The sequence below is a fragment of the Rhipicephalus microplus genome, chromosome X, assembly GCF_043290135.1.
Source record: "Rhipicephalus microplus isolate Deutch F79 chromosome X, USDA_Rmic, whole genome shotgun sequence".
Classification (NCBI taxonomy): Eukaryota; Metazoa; Arthropoda; class Arachnida; order Ixodida; family Ixodidae; genus Rhipicephalus; species Rhipicephalus microplus.
This window is the reverse complement of record NC_134710.1, coordinates 111,581,653-111,603,668: the sequence shown is the minus strand read 5'-3', so window position 1 is coordinate 111,603,668 and position 22,016 is coordinate 111,581,653. Positions and strand designations below refer to the sequence as shown.

Genomic DNA, 22,016 nt, shown 5'->3' with positions numbered 1-22,016 from the left:
TTCTCAGCTGGAGTGCTTGATATTCTCCTATAACGCACTATAGCACGAATTTAGCTTGCTCTAGGCAACCAACACACCGCATGAGTCGACCCTTTTTCCATAAGGAATATTTTGAAGCAACAGATTAGTGCATTTGACCATAATATAGTGCTTATTGAAATCGTGTTTGAAGCTTTCGTATCGGATACCTCAATTGATTCGTAATAGAACCATTTCATTTATATTAAACATTTCAGTGCTATATGTCACTCATTCTGAAACTCAGATGTCCTGTAACGGACAGGGGTTTAAAGCATCTCTTTTTCCTCTCCTAGCAAGTCATTTAAAAAGCGGATCGTTTTCTTCCCGGCTATTGTAAAGACAAGCAAAGATTTTAAAACATCAGGTCTGCAGCTGCAACGACATGAAGTGACCCGATTTAACCCGAAGAATGCAGTGACCGACAGTGACGGGACGGTACATAAGAGCCAAATATGAATACAAAAAAAAGCAACTTGCTGTCATGCATCTCCCGGAATATGAAGCAGATCGGACACTAAGCACACAAAACAGCTTGATTTCCGTGCGATCGCAGCATTCGCATGGGGTATACGACGGGAGCTCCATATCCCATTCGCGACAAGATGTCTACACGATACCTACAAGTGCGGGCAGCTCTGCTTTCGCACTTGATCTCTTTTGCCCCACAAAAACCCGAGCTTGTACCACTTCAGGGCGCAGGAGCCTCCGCCAAGAAAAAAAAAAAAAAAAAAGAAACAGCAGGGGAGCCAAGCAAGAGGGCATCGTAGCCCCACTGTTGAAACATCAACTCCGTGGTGCGGGCTACGTGAGAAGAAACAGCGCACAACCGCGCGAAAGCCTAAGCTCTGTACTCTATCAGCCATGCCCTTGACACCTTGTACGCATTGTACGTCAGGCGGGCGCAGCGCAAGGCTTAGCAAAGAACCGCAAATCCCAACTTTTCATTTTCTTGTTCCCTCTCCCACCACGCCGTTCACGCTAGAGTCCCTTTCCTCCCGCACCGATGGCGCAAGCACCGAGACCTCGCGTTGCCGCCACAGAGGCCGACGAACGCACAAACACAGCCGCGCCGCTGCTGCTGCGTGGGCGGTCTCAGGCGACAGGCGTGGGCGGGGCTTGTGGTTTGCCGGCCGTCACTCAAGCGCGCTCAAGGCGTGGCTTTGCCTTGTGCGGCGTCAATCAAGGAGCGCTCGAGCCGACGCCCCGCCCCTTGCCTCCCCCCTCGCTGCCCCCCTCTCGGTGAACAACACCGCGCGACACGGTAACTTGGTGCTCGGTTTAGTTGGCGGCCAGAGTTTTATCCCCGTGTCGCATCGGTGTTCGGACTCGGCTTCGAGTGGTTCCTCGGCTTGACAAGATCCTGTGACTAGGCATTCTTTTTGTTCTGCTGCCATTCTCGCGGACCACAGTTTCTGTCCGCCACGCGCCTCTGGCCGCCGGTCAGACTTGCATGCGCCAGGTGTCGCCGAGAGGACTCGGCCGCCGACCGCGCAGCGAGCGAGACTGACGAGCCCAAGTTGGGGCTCCCGGCACCTTCTCGATAACGGCCGGCACGTAGATGTCCTACGGCCAATTCGGATACTCCTACCCCGCATCTTCGCAGGTGAGTGACGGTGTCCAGGCGTACTCGGGTGTCGCAGACGGAGAATCACTCGCGCGCAGTGCTTCTCTGGGCTGCTCGCAGCGCACGCCGCCGGTGCTCGGCCAATCTAAACACGTGTCGCCGGCGATTGCAATCTCTCCGCGCGTCGAGCACAACGGACGTGCCGCAAGACCGGTTTGAACGCGATTGCTCTCCCCGGCAACCCTCGCAGCCAGCACGTTGATAGCTGATGCTGTAGAAATCAATGAATGTGCCATCTGAATTTCTCGGGGTGCTTCTGATCAACGCACGTTCCGCATGGCGAACGGGTGGAGACAGGCCGTCGATTCAGTTCCTTACACTCATATAGTCAGAATTGCTATCATCCTAAATTTGGTTGTTGTTTTTTTTTTTGCTTTTAGCATTTCGTGCCTTTTGGGGAACCTTGTTTTCTCAGCTTCTTTCCGCGAGCCTGCTATAAACTTCTATACACGTGATCTATAGCCAGCCAGCGTGTCAAGGTTTGCTAATTCGTTCCCCACAGACTTCAAATGCTGCTGTAAGCAAGTTACTTTATGTATAGTTCAAGGAATATGTTATGTATAGTTCAAGCAAGTACGTTTGGCTCAACTAAATGAAGAAAACGCTGCACTGCGTTACTCCTTGCAATCATCCGTGTGCAAGGCTAAACATACACAGCTATCCAACGTGACGGAACAACTTAGTGCGATAGTTTGTGCAAAAGGTCAAGCAAAAATGCCCGTTTACGTGTTTGTTACGTACATTTGCGAAAATAAAGGCTACCTACGGGTGACAACATCTACATTAAGATATCTCACGTGAACCGTGAAAGTATACATAGCTTCGCGTTGGTGTGTGCAAATCAGTGAAGAAAATAAGAGGTTATTTCAAACGTGAGCAGCCCTGAATTAAGCTATAGCTGTTTTCATTGAAGGACCACAGCCATATGCATTACTAAGAGCTCCACCAAACTGAAGCGCTCAAGTCATGGCACAAATATACTTCAGCCACTTTACGAATAACACCAGCCAAGGATGGCGAGCATGAATAGTTTGACAGCGTACGTAGAAAATGAAAGTGCACTCACGGTTAATCTTGCCCAGAAGTGCGGTCTAACATGCTCACTTCAGTTCACAGCGTATAGAAACGTATATATAGAGTAACCCAAGTATTAGCCTACAATTTATTAAAAATACTTCCACAGTTATACCAAAGAGTGAGACTCGTGGCGGTGAATTATTCTCCATCTCCTCCACAGACTATTTATTCACACCAAGAGTTTTAATCGCGTAAGCACAGTGTGACAAAGTGTACGAAAGAAGTTTTTTTTTTTTTTTTAAGTTCGGCATTATAAAGGGTCCAGGAGACATGTATAGTCGGGATACTTTGTTCGCTTATGAGCGCTTGTCGCGTGTTCTTTTCTTTTGGTATGCTGTTTCTTTGTGCTTTCATAAGCCAGGATATGGCCTGTCGGGAGAAACGAGAATGAATATACAAAAGATATCGAAAATAAAGGAGACTATACGTCTCGTGTAGAGAGCAATACATGTTTTCAACAGACATGCATATACATACTATACGTCAAAAAAAAAAAAGAAGATAATTGTTTGACACTTCTTACATACTGCCGAGAAAAGCAGTCGTAGACCAGCATACTTTTTGATCCATTGTGATCGGACTACTCATGATGGCGAAAATTCATTGCGACGCTGTTCGCACGGATTAAAAGGCGTAAGAAATAACTTCCTGTGGAAGAAGTCCTTTATATATATTGGCGTATAGCTTCCCGCCAAGGTGTGAAAACTGTGTTGCACAACCATAGTTCAGATCGACTTGCTGGAACAAGCACGATGGCTCTTCTGACTCAATATTACTTGCACTTTACGCTAGTAGGATTATGCTTCAAGAGAGAACTCTTTATTTTTCTCTACCACCGAGCTCAACTTTTCGTGTGATCGAGAAACGCCGAGATGTCACTCATGAGACCTTTTTCATGGCGCATATATAGTCCTCCACTGTACTTATGCGGTCGCTTTTCCTCTCAAACCTAACCGAGCAGTTGGTTTATATGTAATGAAATCTCGCTTGCGCTAGCACTAACGGGGTGCGCCGGTCCAACAACTCCAAAACCTGTAGAACGTGCTACATGTATTGACCATATCGCAGATAATAGCGTTCACACAATTCAATTCCTATTAATTAAACTCTAATTATCGATGTTTTAAGCCGTAATTTCGCCGCTGACAGTGGCTGCGGTGGAACATTAACAAGCCGAACATGATTTTCCTCTATCAGGGTGAAATTGTGGCGAGCACAATACCGCTGTCTCTGCACTATGTTTTGTCATCTATACCAACATGCAAAATTTAGTATCTTCACTGATGTAAATCTTCAAAGTGAACAGACTTTCTATAGAAAGCCTGTTCGCATTACTCGGACTATAGGCTGAGTAATGCAATATTTTTTTCTGTGCAAGCGCCAATTACTTGCACCAAGATGCGCGGCTATATAAGTGTATACGTATGCGAACGCAAGCAATAACGTTCAATTCGGCACAGGCCGCGGCCCCGGCTGTAATGTGCAACTGAACTTTCTTGCTTGTTTTCGCACGTATACTTCAAAGCTGCGTGTGGTGCTGGGTATTCATATGTTTGGTTTTCTTTATTAGGTGAAAAAATTGTCGAAATGCGGTAGGATCTCATACTTATAGTCTCCGGGTTCTACAATATCGGCCATCGGCTGCTGAAACCACAATGTTATTTCTAGCCTCCCAGCATTGTAAAAAAAAAAAAAAAGCCAAACTTCTTCCATCATTATCTGCAGGTATTGATCCTTTGCAGTAAGGTATCTTACAATTGGAAGACGGAGATTTGAACCCCTCAGGAGGGATGCTCCACGGTGGCTTGTAATTTCACAGAGCTAGGTTTCGCGCACCACGCAGATTTTACGAGTGCTGACGTGTGCATTTTGGATGCCAAAGCGTTCGGTATTGTATAGTTGATATATGCAAACCACGTTGTGCACTCGTCGCAACAAAGCCGTTCTTGAAAAAAAAAAAAAAAAAAAATGAAGGTGCCCGTGGCGAAAAGCTCTTGCTTCTCATAGTATATAATTGAAGTCATGGTCGGAGGAAACACTGGAGTTAACTTTTTTATTATTATTTAATAGTGCTTAACGTCCTCTAATATTATTAAGGTGCCTATAAAAATCTATTTGTTGTAGTAAGGCAAGAATACCGTTAGAGTAAATACGTTATTAAACGCAAGGGTGATAAGAAACAATAGTACGTTACAAAAAAAGAAATCAAGCACAGTTGGTACACACCCATACAGTATATCGCACCTGCAACTGAAAGAATTAACAATCTAAAACCTTAACATTATATATGCACAGCATCACTTATTACACTGCAATTAATCGAAGAGAGGTTGTCAGATAATACAGGAAATGCACACTTCGCTATAGCTTAGTTTAAAAATTGAAAATCGACATGGAACGCAAAGGACAAATGTTATGCACATTTACAAATCCTATTTACTTTCGTATTATCGGGATAGGATATCGGGTCAGGTAAAGATATTAGAAAGGAATCTGTTTTTATTAGTTCAACAATGCTTGCAGCAATGGCGTTTTAATGTTTTATATGGGTAAAGCCAGCAGGGAGTTGTGATGCTCGCTTGTTCAGACTACTCTGATTATTAGGAGGGTTGCATGCCTGTTTTCCGAATAATATACCAGTAAGTGAATGGCCGAATTACAAAGGTCAGCTATTTCGATATGTCTGCAATGTGTTCCGGCGTATGCAGTTCGTGTATACTCGTTCGGTGCCACAGAACCACTGCGCATTATTGGTTTCATTGTGATGACGAGCTCTGCTTTTTGCAACCAAATTGAACGTCTGCGCTTTACCTCATTGAAAGGGGTGGCTACAGCGGCCTCATGTTTACAAATGGGAACGACCATGCATGTCTCTGAGCACTTTCTGTGAATTCGGAATTAACCTGGCACGCCCCCTTTGCGAATACATACATGAGATGAAGGCGAATGGTATCGCTCGTCGTTCAAATTGCACACACGTCAGCGACCGCGCACCTCTCTTCCGCCCCACACACAAAAAATAAAACAAAACAAAAAACAATAAGAGAAGAAAAACAGGAACGAGAGGTACTGAGAAAGATATGCCTGGTTAAGGCGTGCTCGAACGTGAAAGCTTCAAGAGCATCTTTTTTGCGCTTTCACAACGAAATTTATGCTCGCCATATTTGTTCGGCTTGATGCTCACTGATCAGAGGCAAGTCTTCGCGTTTGACTGCATGTAGTATGATGGTATGTATGCATGTATATATATATATATATATATATATATATGCTTTTAAAAACGAGATGTTAAACCTTCTATTATTGCTATAGCAATTATATGGACACTCTCGTCACGCACCGTATATGTATATGTGTCTATATATATGAAAATGCAAGAAAGGAAAAAATCCAGAAAAAGACTCCGGCGTGCGGAGTCTTGCGGCGCGGAATCGAACTTGTGCCCTCTGAATCGTGAGCGCGAGGCCTTCCACTGAGCCACCGAAGACCGCGTCCTTCACCGTTCAAACGGCATGCTATCGCTATCTACCACTTACCTTTTCTGACGGGCATCATGGGGGGGAGGGAGGAAGTATCGTGTTTTCAGCATTACCAGCAAGATCGCGCAATGAGCGCGCGTAGCAACATTGTCACATTGATTGATTGATATGTGGTGTTTAACGTCCGAAAACCACCATATGATTATGAGAGACGCCGTATAGTGGAGGGCTCCGGAAATTTCGACCACCTGGGGTTCTTTAACGTGCACCCAAATCTGAGCACACGGGCCTACATCATTTCCGCCTCCATCGGAAATGCAGCCGCCGCAGCCGGGATTCGAACCCGCGACCTGCGGGTCAGCAGCCGAGTACCTTAGCCACTAGACCACCGTGGCGGGGCGCAACATCGTCACGACGTGGCGGCCGCGCTCTCATCTCCCACGCGCACTTCGCCCCGCAAAGAGGAGGGGGTCGACGCTCACTCGCGCGCCCTTATCTCGCGGTAGAGAAGATCGTACATCTTGGCTGGCGTTTGGCTTTTACCGGAACAATTCTGTTTTAGTTACCGGGTGCTCAAAGATCACTGCAATTGTTGCGCAGTCTGCGTTTGCCAAAAGAGCGCGCTTTTCACACACAGCGAAGTAACGACTGCGACGCCTGTTCGCGTTCATTTGTACCTGAGACTACGTTTTGTGCGTCATTTGTGTGTGGGAAACGCGGGGCACGTTTCGATCTGCTGGCCATTCTGTGCGCGACCTTCCAATTCGTTGCTATCGCGTTCATTGCTTTACCTTTCCCACAAAGCTGTGGCTTTTTCATTTGTTGGCTGCTTGATTATTTTGGATGGGTTGCCGAGGCTCTGCTAGCTTCCGTTTCAGAAAGAAAAGGTAAAGCTTTTTGGCTCCCACTGTATAGAACGAACGATTGAAGGGATGTATACGTTTCCAGCCCGAGAAAACATTTTTTTCGAGTGTAATAAATGAAACAACCAAACATAAATAAACTTCCAAAGTGCTCAATTTATGCATGTATTACCTAGCTTGAAACATTTAAGTCTTGCATAACTGGATTTTCAAGCTCACCTTGGCCAGTGGGCTGCAGAGGCATGCAATTTAGTGTACGGCATGGGCCAGTACAGTGGATAAAGTAAAAGCGGTGAGGGGGGGAGGGGGAAATGACTTGCCTAAATTATCCACAAACGTTTATGTCTGAAAGAAAACCTTTCCCATAACTCATGTATGGGTCAGTTTGAAGGACATTTGGTGCCAGGACTCAACCATGTCGATATCGATCTCTGAAACGACTGACGTCTGGACGCGGAATCTAAAATGATCGTTTGACAGCGCAAGCTGTTGAGAGATCATGGGTGCGTTGTAGTTGTCCGCCACCAACGCCGCCGGTGTTCGTAACCACTATCGCACGAAAAAAACAACAAAAGCTTAGCAAATGAAAACATCAAAAACACAGCCGGATTCGAACCCGGGTACCCTGCGTACCAGCCCAGTATTCTACCACTGAGCCTCGCCGTTTTTTTCTTACACTGAGCCACGCCGGTGCTTGGGACTTCTTTGCAAACTGAGCTTAGGCAGGCTTGATGGAAAAAGAATTTCGTTAATATGAGTAATAAAGCATTTTAGAAGAGAAAAGGAACAACCAGATATCTCGCAATCTGAAAGGTGCAACAAGTGGGTCGTAGAATGCTCCGACCCTTTAAAAAAGCTAGATCTTGTCCACCTATTAACTGTGGCGCATACCCACTGTGGGGGATTGGGGGAATTACAAAATCTTCTGGCATAATTCTTCATCGTCCTCAGCCACAGCAAAAAAAAAAAAAATCAACAAAGTTCCTTGCAAGTGTGCAGCGGGTATATCACGGTTCTCAGAAGAATGACAAAAGATGGCATAGTGAATGCCTGCCTATACAACACAATGAGTTATGGCGTAGTGGGTACCCGGCAAGTGTGCTTGCATCAGCTACCCACAGAGTGTTAAAAAAATGCTCTGAAAGGTTGCTCTTATGTTTCTACACATTGTGAGGACACGGTGCCTCACGAGAACAAGGCTTTAGATCAGTAATGCCTGTGTAGCTCACGAACATACTTGTGAAGAAAATTAAGAATAAAAAAAAAACAGGGGGCGAAGACAGCCATGTGTGGGCCGCAAACGAAAGGCTCGCGGGCCGTGTGTTTGAGACCCCTGTTGAAATATAGTGACACCCTGAGAGTACGTAAGCTGCGAACAGAAAGTTCACGCCTGAATTGAATCAAGAATCTTTCTTCAGGTTTCTCGGACATTGCGCAATGCTGGTAAAAAGGTTTAGTGCGAGTCTGGCGCACGATCACTGAAACGCGAATTTAATTTGTCCTCTGTGGCTTGTTATGTACAGGATTTAAGTAGACCATTATAATGCATCAAGGAACTATCGTTTTTTTTTTTTTTCAAATGGTCAGCTTATAGAGAGAGGCTATCGATGGGCTTCAACGACGATGCTTTTACAGCGAAAGCTGTTGTGAGATCAAAACTCGTATCACGCGCGGCGCCGTAGTTGTTCGCCACCGCCACCACTGTCCGTAACCACATCGCACGAAATTAGAAAAGAAAAAAAAAACCTTCAACCAATCATGCCGTGGCGCTTGTACCCGAGTCCGTTGGGTGCCAGCCCAGCATTCTACCGCTGAGCCACGCCGGTGCTTGGAACTTCTTGGCAAACTTGCCTTAGACAGGCTTGATGTCGGGAAAGCAATCGCATTAATACGACTTATAAAGCATAAGCAGGATAGCCGCTGGTCATTAAGGGTAACTGTCTGGATTCCCAGAGAGGGCAAGCGGGTTAGGGGGAGACAGAAAGTTAGGTGGGCAGATGAGATTAGGAAGTTTGTGGCTATAAAGTGGCAGAAGCAAGCCCAGTAACGTGTTGAGTGGCGGAACATAGGAGAGGCTTTGTCCTGCAGTGGACGTAGTCAGGCTGCTGCTGCTGCTGCTGCTGCTGCTGCTGCTGCTGCTGCTGCTGCTGCTGCTGCTGCTGCTGCTGCTGCTGCTGCTGCTGATGATGATGATGATGATGACGACGACGACGACGACGATATCGCACAATGCGAATCGCGTAACGAGTGGGTCGTCCAATAGTCCAACCCTCTACACAAGCTTGTTCTTGTTCACCTATTAACTGCGGCACATACCCACTTCAGGCATAATGCCTCATCGCCGTCAGCGGCTGCATAAACAATTGGCACAAAATTCCTTGCAAGTATTTAGCGGATATCACGCTTCTCAGAAGAATGACGAAAAATACCATAGCGAATGCTGGCCTACCACACTAAACTTTTTATTATCAATGCCGTAGTGGGCATCAAGCCAGTGTGCTTGCAGCTTTTACCCAGTGAGTGTTTAGAAAAGGCTCTGAAAGGCCACTCTTCTAGCTTTCGCTGTAACTGCAGTGCTGCGCCTTCCGCACAGGTCTGGCGTTTTCTTTTCTTTTTTTTTTTTGAAGCTCGCTGTTTGTAATCGATCAGCCATCTATAAATGAATGTTTGCTAATAAATATTTATTTTACACACTACAAAATGTTGCGGTGGGACAATGAGAATAAAAGTTGCTCATGAATATCTTGGGTAAATAGAACCCGAGCACTATTCAGCATTCGCGTAACGATTGCCCAACCATGGATTTTGAATGTGCAAGCGTAGGACGATGTTGTTTAAACACCCACTTATAACGTGGTGCTATAAGTGAAAGAGATGCCAAGTATTTGTGTTATGGAGGGTACATTATAAGAAAATGTCTTTTTAGCACCATTTATAGTGTCGAAATATTTCCGGTGTGAGGACAGCCGCTGTGGACTGAAATAAAAATTGCATATGAACGAGTGAAGAGTGAATCAGCAGTGACTCAAGGTTAATTATAATTGTTTTGTTCTAAAAAGAGCTGGGAACAATGGTTTTCTTTAACACATTCTCCTCTCTCATTGTGCTCATTCATGAAGGACTAAAATTGTTTAAAAAAGCAAGCTTTGGAAGCGTTCTGCACACGTACTCATTGCGAGTGGGTTCACTGTAGCTGGAGAACATCTGTTTATCTTATAACGTAACCGCGAATGCTTAGTTAACTAGCTCAGCCGAATTTCTATTCTCTTTTAGTCTTTCCAACTGATTTCGCCATGTTTTGAAATACGGTCAGCTCATTCGGAGAATTTAACAAAAGTATAATGGGACTGGTGGCCTGTATACAGCGCATCCACCTACACATCTACCTTTAGCCTTAGAAACACTCTCAATGACGACACTGTTTCTCTCGCATCGGAGGAGAAGGATAAGCGAGCGTCGATAAGCGGGCATGCTGCACAAAAGCGCCGCCACGAAACGAAGTATTTAGATTGACAATTGATAACAACGAGAAAACGGTGTCGCCACTGAGGGCGTGTTCGAATTGAATGGTAGATGAGCTGTTTGGTGCATCGGTTTCACCTGCTAAATTAACCAGATTTATTCGCCCCGCCATGATTACCAGTGGCCGCCTTTCAGAAGTTTGAGTGATATGTGGGGTTTAAGGTCCCAAAACCACCATATGATTATGAGAGACGTCGTAGTCGAAGGCTCTGGAAATTTCAACCCCCTGGGGTTCTTTCACGTGCTCCCAAATCTGAGCACACGGGCCTGCAGAATTTCCGCCTCCATCGAAAATGGAGCCGCCGCAGCCGGGATTCGATCCCGCGACCTGCGAGATCGAATATACCTTATAGTCACTATATCACTATAGTTACTAGATCACCACGGCACGATGCCTTTCAGAAGTTTCAAAGTGGCTATAGACTATTCGCAAGAAAGGCTTGAATTCGCCCATTTGACTCGACCACTCATTTCAACTGGTTAAAAATTAATTGTGTTAATTTATATATTTATTGCCCTAAATATTCTTTGTACACATCTGAAGATGCCTTAATTCACAGAAATGGGAACGCCACCGGTAGCACGCAGATATCTCCGTCTTGTAATTTTTCAATAATAGTGGACACATTTCTAGAAACACCCTCTATAGGCTGCTTTAAAAATGCTTTTTACCTCGTCTTTTTTCAGTCAAATGCAGAAAGTGCTAAGAAAAACGCCACACGAACAACTCCGCATATTTAAAAACCATATTAGGAAAGTGTGTTTCATTTCTTCTGCCAGTCGTATGTTCTAAATTGGCTCTCGACAATTTAGTAAATTGTACAGTGTTGATGAAGTGTTAACTTGTGTCACTGTTGGCAGTAAGATGTTGCACTGACGCCTCGGCTCTTGGTGCACTCATCACTTCATATCACCCGTACATTTTTCTTTTCTGGTTAGTTGTCATCTGTAGATGCTCCTCGGCATCTTCGCGACTCTGAACAGTTTACTTAGTAAGGAATTTTCAATAGCCCCAACCCAAGCACATATATGGGGCACTATTTTTGTTTCTAAAAGAGCCCACTCTACTTCAAGCGAAACTGGGGAAAACGCAACTATTTGGTGACGGTATTGCCAGGCCTGCTCCTACAATTTTTTGCCAGTGTGCTGTCACCGAAATTCTTCAAACCTACATTGAGACTAAAATCTATATAACCCACTACCATCGGTATTCAGAAGTACAATTTTGATTTGGCTCCTCTATAATGATACATTAAATTTGGGCTTTCAATTGCCGAGCAAGAGCAGTCTATATGGCAGGGAATGCATGATATATCATTTTGCGACATAATTAACATCATCGTTGTGCTTTCGTCGGAGCCGTTCTTTGTTGCATGACCATAATGGCAATGACTGTACCTAAAAAGTGAGTGTCCTTCCTGGCATCTTACGCAATGTCGTGGACTGACGGCAGCGTTTTCTTGTTCCTGACTTCTATTGAAGACCTCCCAAAATGCTTCAGCTCTTCTCGGTATTCTTCTTAGCTGCTTTTATGGCCTACCTTTTCCGATCTCAATGAATATATCGGTGCCCGATATCTTCATTTCAGTTGTCTTCTATTTCAACTATACCGTCTTGGAGCGAAGCGTGAACATGATACAGCAGAGCAAAATTCGAAAAAAAAAAAAATATGTACGAAGAGTCTAAAAGCAGTAGTAAACTCGGCCTTTTATTATTTTTTCTGATGTATTTTTGCTCTGCGATTTCTTGTCCATCAGTAAGCACCAAGTTTAGCCCAAGAACAAGCAATTGTGGAGAGAAAGCATGATAACCAAGTGAGTAGGTCACAAATGAAATAGATTAGATGCGGCCATGTTGATTGTTTTGGTCACGATAGGAATTGGCGCAGCTTTGTATCAATGAATCTGGCTCAGTTCTATTAAATCAAGTGCATAATACGGCAATTTTTTTTCTCAAAACTGTGTTTATGAGTCGGCTTTATAAAAAGGAATTACCCCATTTCGATTAAAACATTTTAAATGTGAAGTACATTTAGACATGCTTTGCTTTCCTATGAACTTTAGCCCTGTTTCAGTTTCTGCATTGGGTCTTCTCGAAAAACATGGAAATAAAATTCAGTTCGCATCACATAATTCAAGAGGCGAGTAGAACGAGTGTGGTTGAATACTCGCGTATCGGTAACTTAACAGAACGACGCGCTCGTCTTACGCAATTTCCTATATACGACCTGTAGCGAGTACACGATCCCATGAGAAGAGAGCTCCTTCAAGCATAGTTTCAACTTATCTCCAAACATTTCATTACCAGTGCTTCAAATGAAACGAGACAGCATAGTTAAAGAAAAAAAAAACGACGGGAAAGACATTGACATGGCAGATTGAGCCTATGAATATTGGCCATTCCTCAGTTATGCGCAGCGCACGCCGGGTCGTCCGGACGCCACACTGTAAAACGGAAATGCCCTATACAATGCGCTTGTACGAGTCAAATGAAAGCTTCCGCGCCAACACTTGCAGTAAGAGCCTTGCCAAGCTGTTAAACTTCATTAAGGATCGAGCGACGCGCGGGCTGATGTTTGTTTTCGCTCTTCCCCTGCTCGAAGCGTGGAGAACCAAGAAAGGGTACAGCTGAGAGGGTCGCGGCAGGAAGAAGGTGCACCGCGCACATCTTGATCGGGGGCATCGCTTTCGGTGGCGACATTAGAGCTCGTTGGCATCGCCCGCAGATTGCACCTCGGAACGCACGCATTTCGCATGCAGCGCACGTCGCTCCGGATGTAGTGGCAAGCGCTGTCGCCGTTGAGAGGAGAGCAACGGGCTGCCAGAGGCGTCCGAGCACGTTTGGGGTGCTGCCCACTCTCGCGGAGACGCTGGCTGAACCAGAGGCGGGTGCCGCGCAGCAGACCGAGGAGGGCTCTTTGCGATCTTAGGCCCCCCCACACCTGGTAAAGTACGCATTAATTGAGTGTCTATATACCCGCGGCAACTGCCCGATAAGAGTTCCCGGGAGGCGACGCTTTCCGTCCGTTGTGCTGGCGCACCTATACATGTGCCAGGCCCTCTTCTAAGATAAGTGCGAGCCGCCATGTTACGCACGCTGCCGACAGGAAACACACGGCGCCCACTCACTCTTTTATATACGCTCACTGAAATTGGTACGTTTGCCGGTCGCAAATGTCGCAGTGCGCCGTGTTATCTTCATGTAATGAGCGTTGTTTCGCGAGTATTACCGATGCCATAATGAACTACTGGGAGGGAAACAGCATGTATGCAGTTCGCTCTCCTCGGATACGTGTTCGGCTGCACTAATAGGCACACACACACACACACACACACACACACACACACACACACACACACACACACACACACACACACACACACACACACACACACACACACACACACACACACACACACACACACACACACACACACACACACACACACACACACACACACACACACACACACACACACACACACACACACACACACACACACACACACACACACACACACACACACACACACACACACACACACACACACACACACACACACACACACACACACACACACACACACACACACACACACACACACACACACACACACACACACACACACACACACACACACACACACACACACACACACACACACACACACACACACACACACACACACACACACACACATATATATATATATATATATATATATATATATATATATATATATATATATATATATATATATATGAGATCTAACAGACAATAATGCCAAATAATGTATAGGGGAAGTTATTAGACCGAGTTATAAATGTGAAGGAAAGAGGGAGTGGCGACAACAAATTGACGTGGCAGGAAACAAATCTGCGACCTTGGAATAACGCGTTCGATGCTCTATACCACTGAGCTACCACGCAGGCTATCCCCCCAGCCACTTTATTGGGTTTATATGTGAATTTAGACGTGGGAATGCCAGTCAGTGCCACCAGTAGCCATGGCGGCGAGTGTGGCACACTCTTTATGAGCCTGTTCGACGTCACGTAGCACGTGAACTTATTACAAGCTGGCAGCTGACCAATATTCCTTCGCATACAACCTAAAGGCACCAAGTCTACCAGTACGAGACCCTCATTAATAAGTAAGGGAAACAAGAGTATACTTTAAGGGCTCGTTTTTGCATGTTTTGACACAATTTAATGAGATAGAATAGACAATACTATATATATATATATATATATATATATATATATATATATATATATATATATATATATATATATGCCTACCAATAGTTTTTTGAATGAACTACCAAACCATGTGTTTTGTTAGTTTAGTGTGTATTCACTGTTATGGACCCACTCCTGCAATGTCTCGAACTGTGAGACAGCAATATTTGTAAATAAAATATATAGAACGCTAATCAAGCCACATCACACGAGAGCACTACTGGACTATTTTGAGTGTCTATTAGCGAATAGCTATGAATCAATATCACATAATTAGTGAACATCTAGACGAACTGAAGGTGTGTAATCTACTGCTAATTAGGATTATTGGTAGCCCATTGCTCAATCGTTCAGAGTAACAGATATTATAATGCATTGAGATGCCGAAACAGATCGATATCGAAGGATATGGTATGTACATGTCTTATAAAAACAGCCGATGAGCTTTCATTAATCAAGATGTATTCAAGAACTGTTGGAAGCGGGCCATGAAAGCTGTGGCATGGCTAAAAACTGCCAAGTGTCATAATACGTTATTCTGTACTATTCTTGACGGTTGGGAGATATTATCCATAGTCTGCAGTCTGCAGAATATATTCGGATATATTGCTGTGATATTTGTCTCTAACTCCATTATAATCACCGGCATAGGCTTATTCCGCTCTAATTGGTTGATGCATCTCTTTGAAGGAAGCCAGCTGCATTCACCGTTAACGACACGAGAGAAATCCCCGATATTATGTTCCTAAATAACGGCTACTTTCGGGTCGAAAGGAGGAAAGTAGGAAGGTTAAGCAAAGCAGGAGATCTGATTTGCTACCCTATGCTATGAGATAGCGGGAAGAGCAAGGGGAGATGACGTGGAGAGATAACAAGCTAGAACTGCATGAATTTATATAAAACTGCTTAACGTATGTGCATACACCTATAGTGGCTAAATATTTAGCATAAACCTTGAAACACAAATTTTTGTACTTGTTGCGAAGTTATATGGCCCTTCGTCCTATATACCATTTATACGTCTCCTTTCATATACTGACGGTTATGTTTTGCATGATGCCCAACAACCTATATCAAATCCATTGTTTAATTTTGAAATAGCAAAACGGGCATCGATGGAACTGTATTCATGCATCAGGCATTAAAGAATTCGACTATTTATTTCCTCTTGTCATGTTATGACAATATGCAAAAGGACCTCATACTGCCAATAAAGCAAAAAGTTGTTCACTCAGGTGAGAGGATGAGAAACTGCTGACCAAGGTTCTGGTCAAGGGTACACAAAAAATTTTAGACTGGACACTGATGAAAAAAAGAAAACACAGATGAGTAAGTCATCCTGACTGCATAAAGTGAAAAAAAAAAGAAATAATAAAAGTTGTGGTTGCACTGCAAGCACCATAGTGCCAGAAGGGGAGGCAGATGAAACTGAGAAAATAATTTTCTATGTGTTGCCGGCAGACAAAATATCAGTGAATAACTGCCATCGTTGATGGCGCACTTAAGTTAAAAAAAAGTTAGAGGTGTTTATGTGTAAAAGGCCCAAATATTACAGCAATGAACGGGGTAGCGTGGAGCAACGCCATCAAAGTGCATGTGTTCGGTAGCATGCCGAGCTCGAAAAATCATTTAAAGCAGGAAGGAGTCGTACTTGAAGAGTGGTTTATATTCGAGAAAAAGAAATGGGGGAAGTTTGCATTACGTTGCGCAAAGCTTGGCACAGGGAAGGTAGTTGATCCTTAGCTCGTCATGCTGCAGCACGGGAATCCCAATGACAGCGCCGATTGGATCCCCTGTGCTTGGCCGAAGAAGCGGTAGCCAAGAGAGGGCGGGTGGATCCGGAATACGCCCAAAGCATGCCATTCTGAATGTGTCGAAATCGCGGTCCTGAACCATGGTGTAAGAAAGTGTGGTGGTTGCTAAAGAGACGGCTCGGTAATGGCTCGGCTACATTTAGCACAGCTAGGGCGCAGCTGTAGCGATTTCTATGGCAACGGCGAAGCTGGTTTTTTTTTTGTTAACGGACGTCTTACTGCCAGCTTTAGCAGCTGTGCTGTCAAAAAACAGCTCGAAGCCTGGACTCGAGAAGAGACGCGCACTACACGAGTGCTGTTGCGATTCGTGTTGCGTTCAGAGAGCCATAAGTAGGCTCCAATATATAACGAACAATGTATTAAGTAAATTGTATAATGTGCAAGGCAATGAGTAATGTAATGTCACTACTGTAATGCACCCCAATACGAGTGTCTCTTTCAGTGGGTACTTTAAAAAAAGAACGGTCTTTAATGTAGACTTAGGATGCCCTTAGAAGGTTCACCGTGAGAAGGCGTTTCATGAAACTGCCCCCGACGCATACTGCTGTTATTGCATGGTGAGAAAGACCCTAGTTGCACCGGTATGGAGTTGAACAGGAGCACTAAGGTTTCTCCAACGCTCGAACGAGGAAGCACCGAGAAATGCTGTGCCAGCAGTGTAGACTTCTTGGCAAGAAAGGGAGCCATATCGACCGGCCTGACGGTGGCATACGAGTACACGCGGGGACATGTCTATAGCACATTTTTTTTTCTCGTGCCCCACTGAACTTCGTAAATTTTCGCTCTGACAAGCGCGTGACAGCGAAGTGACAAGCAGAGGTGAGACAGCAGGGGAGCAGCTTCCACTCGCTTTCTGCGTGTATGCAAGCTTACGACTGACAGCTGGCTCCGTACTCACAGCTAGGCAAGCGCGCGTGATAGTAGACGATTATAGGTATAGTGCACCTCCCTTCGTGTTGACGTACAGCCACGGCACGTGGCGCGCAGTGCAGGGCTTAATAGCTTCATACAACCCAACCGTTTGTCAGCCTCTTCAGGCCCTGCCGAATTTTACTCGCCAGCCACATCAGTTTTCCACTTGCGCATCTGTTTATTATTTTCCGATAAATTGTAGGTTGTTTGGCTACTAATAGCAATGCAGTGCTAAACGAGCGCGAGCGATATGACACTGTCACGCATGTTCATCAAGAGAGTGGCCACTTTGTCAGTCCGAGATGCAAGCCACAAGACCTGACATTCCAAAAATAATACTGCGTGATACTCCGGAATTCTGGAACAGAGGCTGCACCTGTAGTAAGAAAGGGCATCGTATACAGAGGCTTTTGTGGAATCGAACTGATCAGCTAAGAAGTGAAATACACATAAGTTGCAGGTTGTCTAGATAGTGTAAAAAAAAGGTGTATATAGAAAGACATACTTAAGCATCCAGAAAAAAAATGTTAATTCGTGAGCATTGTTGAAATGTATGTGTTGTGTGTTTATCATTGTATATATAATTGTCATCACCCGACACCAAGAGTAGCCTGTCAGGTAAAAAACCAGGCAAACCTCTCCAGCTCCCCATTAATATAATTATCTCTCTGTGTATGTAAATAAGCTTACTGAAAAAATTCAAGAAAGTGACTTAGAGGGCGAGAGAGAACGAGATAGAGTATATAATTAGGAGGGAAGGCCATCCTAATGAAAACTACAGATATTATACCCGAAACTAGATAGCATTGTAGGTGAAATGAACGCGACGAGCTATAATGAAAGGACGCACACGTGGTTATATCGCTTCATGAGAGCTTGTTGTATTGAGTTATAGCTACGTCCTTTTCTTTAAAGAACAGCGCTCTATGGGACAGTCAAAATGGACATCTGAAGTAATGCGATGGCCCAGAGAAAGTGTAGGAACGGTAAAGAAACATTTTATAGACAACAGATCGGATGGTAAACGAATCTTGCAAGGAGCTGCTATATCACAAGTCGAAACATTCGGTGTAAGCGAGACGAGACATCAGCAGCAAAAAGGCGACACATGAGTGGTGTGGTTTTGTAGCTTAGTCCTGGTCTTTTATTCGCTTACTTACTTATTATTACTTACTTACTTACTTACTTACTTACTTACTTACTTACTTACTTAGTTTTTGTTTGATATAATAAACATAGCACGTAAATTTTACTCGAGTCTTATGTTTCCGTGTTAATGATTGTGTCCTTGTCTCCTTCAGGTTCCCAGTTTGATTGTGAAAAAAGCTGGAACCAACGAAGTTGCTTTACTTTTGAATTCAGATTGTCATGAAAAAAATTATCCTTGATTGCATTAGAGGTGCCAAGAGACTGCGGAGCTGCTATGATGGGCAGCTTCGCACTTGTCAAGCCTTAAGGAATTGCGGAGCTGGGTGGTTTTCTTTGTTCCTTTTTAGTTTTCTCTTTCTTTCACGCTGTATCTTTTCTCCTTTCTCTCTGTTTTTGCTGTCGTTTGTCGTTTCTTGTCTCTGTTTATTTCAATGTCTCTCTTATCGCGATAGCAATTATATGAACACACTCTCCGCTGGATTTTGCCGCCGGCGTCGCCGTCACTCACCATACATGTAAACGCAAGAAAGCAAAATAATCCAGAAAAATACTCCGGCACGCGGAACCGAACGTGGGGCCTCTCAGTCGTGAGTGCGAGGCGTTAACCACTGAGCCATCGAGGAGCGTCTCCTCCTACATTAAGACGGCAAGCTATTTATCACTACCACTTACCGCTGTTGACGGGCATCTCAAGGGAGAACAATCATGTTTTCAGCATTATTAGCAAGATGGCGCAATGAGCGCGCGTCGCAATGATGCGGTGGCGCGCGCTCTCATCTCCCACGCGCACTTTGGCCCGTGGAGAGGAGTGCGGTGGGGAGAACCATGCGTCTTGGCTGGCGTTGGGCCTTCGCTGGAACGATTCCGTCGTAGTTACCGGGCGCACAAAGGTCGCTGCAATCGTTGCACAGTCTCCGTTTGTGAAAAGGGCACGCTTTTCAGACACAATGAATAACAACTGATACGCTTATTCGCGTTCATCTGTACCTGTGAGTATACGTTTTGTGCGTCATTTGTGCGTGAGAAACGCAGCGCACGTTTTGATCTGCGTGCCAATCTGCGCGTGACCTTCCAATTTGTTGCTATCGTCTTCATTGCTTCGCCCTTTGCGGCAAAGGTGAAACTTTTTTAGCTATATTTCTCTCTCTATCTATCTCTCTTTTTGTTTCTGCATTTTTATCTTTCTATTAGTCTCTTTCTTCTCTTTTATATGTCAAACTTTACTCCTTCCTCTCCTCCCCACCCTCGCTTCCCTTTCCTGCTACCTTGCTGTGCGACACTATAAATGCGCTCTGTTCTCTTATAGCGTGTCTACAGCCAAGTCGGCAAAAGGAAAAAAAAAACCTATATATATATAGTATACAGTCAAGTGGATGAGACACTCGCCTTGCGATCATAAGTATACGCGCTCGAAACGTGCCACCTTAAGGAATATTCTCTTCCTCGAATTTCCCTTCCCCTCCCTTTCTTTATCCGTTTTTCCCACCTGCTTGTTACGTGCCGGATCAATTGGCAGAAATGTTGTGGATGCGAAGCAGAAGATGAAGAAGAGGGCGAAGAGAGCGCGTGACGGTGCATGATAGCTTTACGTCACCACGGGCACTTTGCGCCGAGCTAGTATACAGCTTCGCTGTTAAAGGGAGGTGGACGCTTGTGCGATATATATGACTGCATCGGGGGCGCAAAAGGTAGAAGCAGGGAATAGCTTGCTTTGCTAGCGCTCGCACCATGCATCTGGAAGAGACAATTTTGCATCGAGCAGAACAATGGCCGGACGTCGATGTTAATGTTTGAACACCCCGTGCTAACCGTGCTAACACGCAAATGCACAACCAACGGACAATAACATACTTGAGTAATATCAACCACCATTTCTGTCCGTGTCCTTGAATTGTTTTCAGTGCTACACTCATCCACAACGCAAGCGCTTAGCAAGCAGCAGCTGTATCCTTCACGTGGATATATATATATATATATATATATATATATATATATATATATATATATATATATATATATATATATTGCGAAGAATCCTCTACCTGATGTAAATGACACATGAAACTGTATACAAGGAAATGGAGAGAGAACGCGGCCGTGTCGAAACGCGCAATGTGAAGCGTAAAGGAATAAAGGATAACTGTGTCGTACATTCACAATGCCCGCAGACACAATTAGACTTAAGCGTATGCGGCGTCAGGCAGTAACACAGGAAGCGAGTGCACCGCATACAATATGTCACATGGGCGACATGAGCGCACCGCGTTAGAGGCGCTCATAGCGTGTGCACCTTCGCACGGAGCGTGAATGCCTGCGTTGTTTGGCTGCGCACGCTAGGCGGCGAAGGTCGGCGGCCGCGTTGCATACTGACGTGTATGCATAAGGGAGTCATGCGTCTGACATGCAGTTGGAACAGCGAATGCACCTGTGACGTCGTACGAAAGCAGCCGTCGGAATTAAGTCGTCCTGTTCACTGCAGTGCACTCATATACCGCATCGTTCTCGTCTCTAACGTGATCGTATCTTCTAGATTAGGAATCTTGCACATACTTGCTGAGTGAACTTTATGTACCTCATGAGTGCATCACTCCTTGGGTGCGTCAGTGGGGCCTTCCGCTGCGCGGCCTTTCGTGTTTACAATGAAAACATGTAGGCAAGCACTTCCAGCATGATGAGGTTCGTTGTTGAGACGTCGCCAAGCCAGAGCATCCATTATGCGGGATAAAAGTGGTGAGAGTCATTGAAGTACTAGTGATATAAAAGCCCAACGCCATCGCTCTGTAATCTGTGACTGGAGAAGCAGCGTCGTTCGTTCGCGCGTGTAGACGCGGTCGGATCAGCGCAGCGAACAAGCGGTACAGCAAAACGGATCGCAGGCTCCATTCCCAGAAGTGCTCCCGGGCGCCGACTATTAATAATACGGCGCTGTTCGCGCCAGCAGCGGACCAGAAACACGAGCAAGCTGCAGACACAGGCTTCTCGCCAATAAAGCTGCACCCAGGAGCGATGTACGCCGCAGGCGTCGACTCGCCGCGGCGCATTATTTAGCGCCGGCGTTGCGCGGAGCGTACAGCGTAGCGTTACCGCGTCCGTGGTGTCGCGCACGGCTGGAAGCGGCTTCGATCGCGTCGCCTTGTTGTTTGCTGAATCAAGCAGCGCCAAGCGTGTCGCGGACGCGCAGAGGGGAAGACCACGCCCCGCCGTACTCTCCTTCCTCTCTCCATATTTCGTTCCGTTTGTTTCGTAGCTTTCTTTATTTTTACACCGTTAGCTTTTCTTTCTTGATTGTGGCGCGTCCTGTGGGAGAGGGCAGACA

The 22,016-nt window shown here is 45.2% G+C and overlaps 1 protein-coding gene across 2 annotated transcripts in view; it reads left to right on the top strand.

Annotated features, from left to right (window-relative positions):
- The window catches only part of LOC142775698 (homeobox protein caupolican-like), a 467,740-nt gene that overhangs the window by 352,040 nt on the left and 93,684 nt on the right, over window positions 1–22,016 (top strand). The window contains exon 1 of one of the 2 annotated variants that reach the window (XM_075877429.1): window positions 1,318–1,624. The exons of the other annotated variant lie outside the window; for it this stretch is intronic. Coding sequence (XP_075733544.1) covers window positions 1,580–1,624 — 45 coding nt within the window. The 5' untranslated portion in view covers window positions 1,318–1,579. Of the gene's footprint in view, window positions 1–1,317; window positions 1,625–22,016 lie in introns of those variants that run through there. 2 annotated transcript variants of the gene reach the window in all.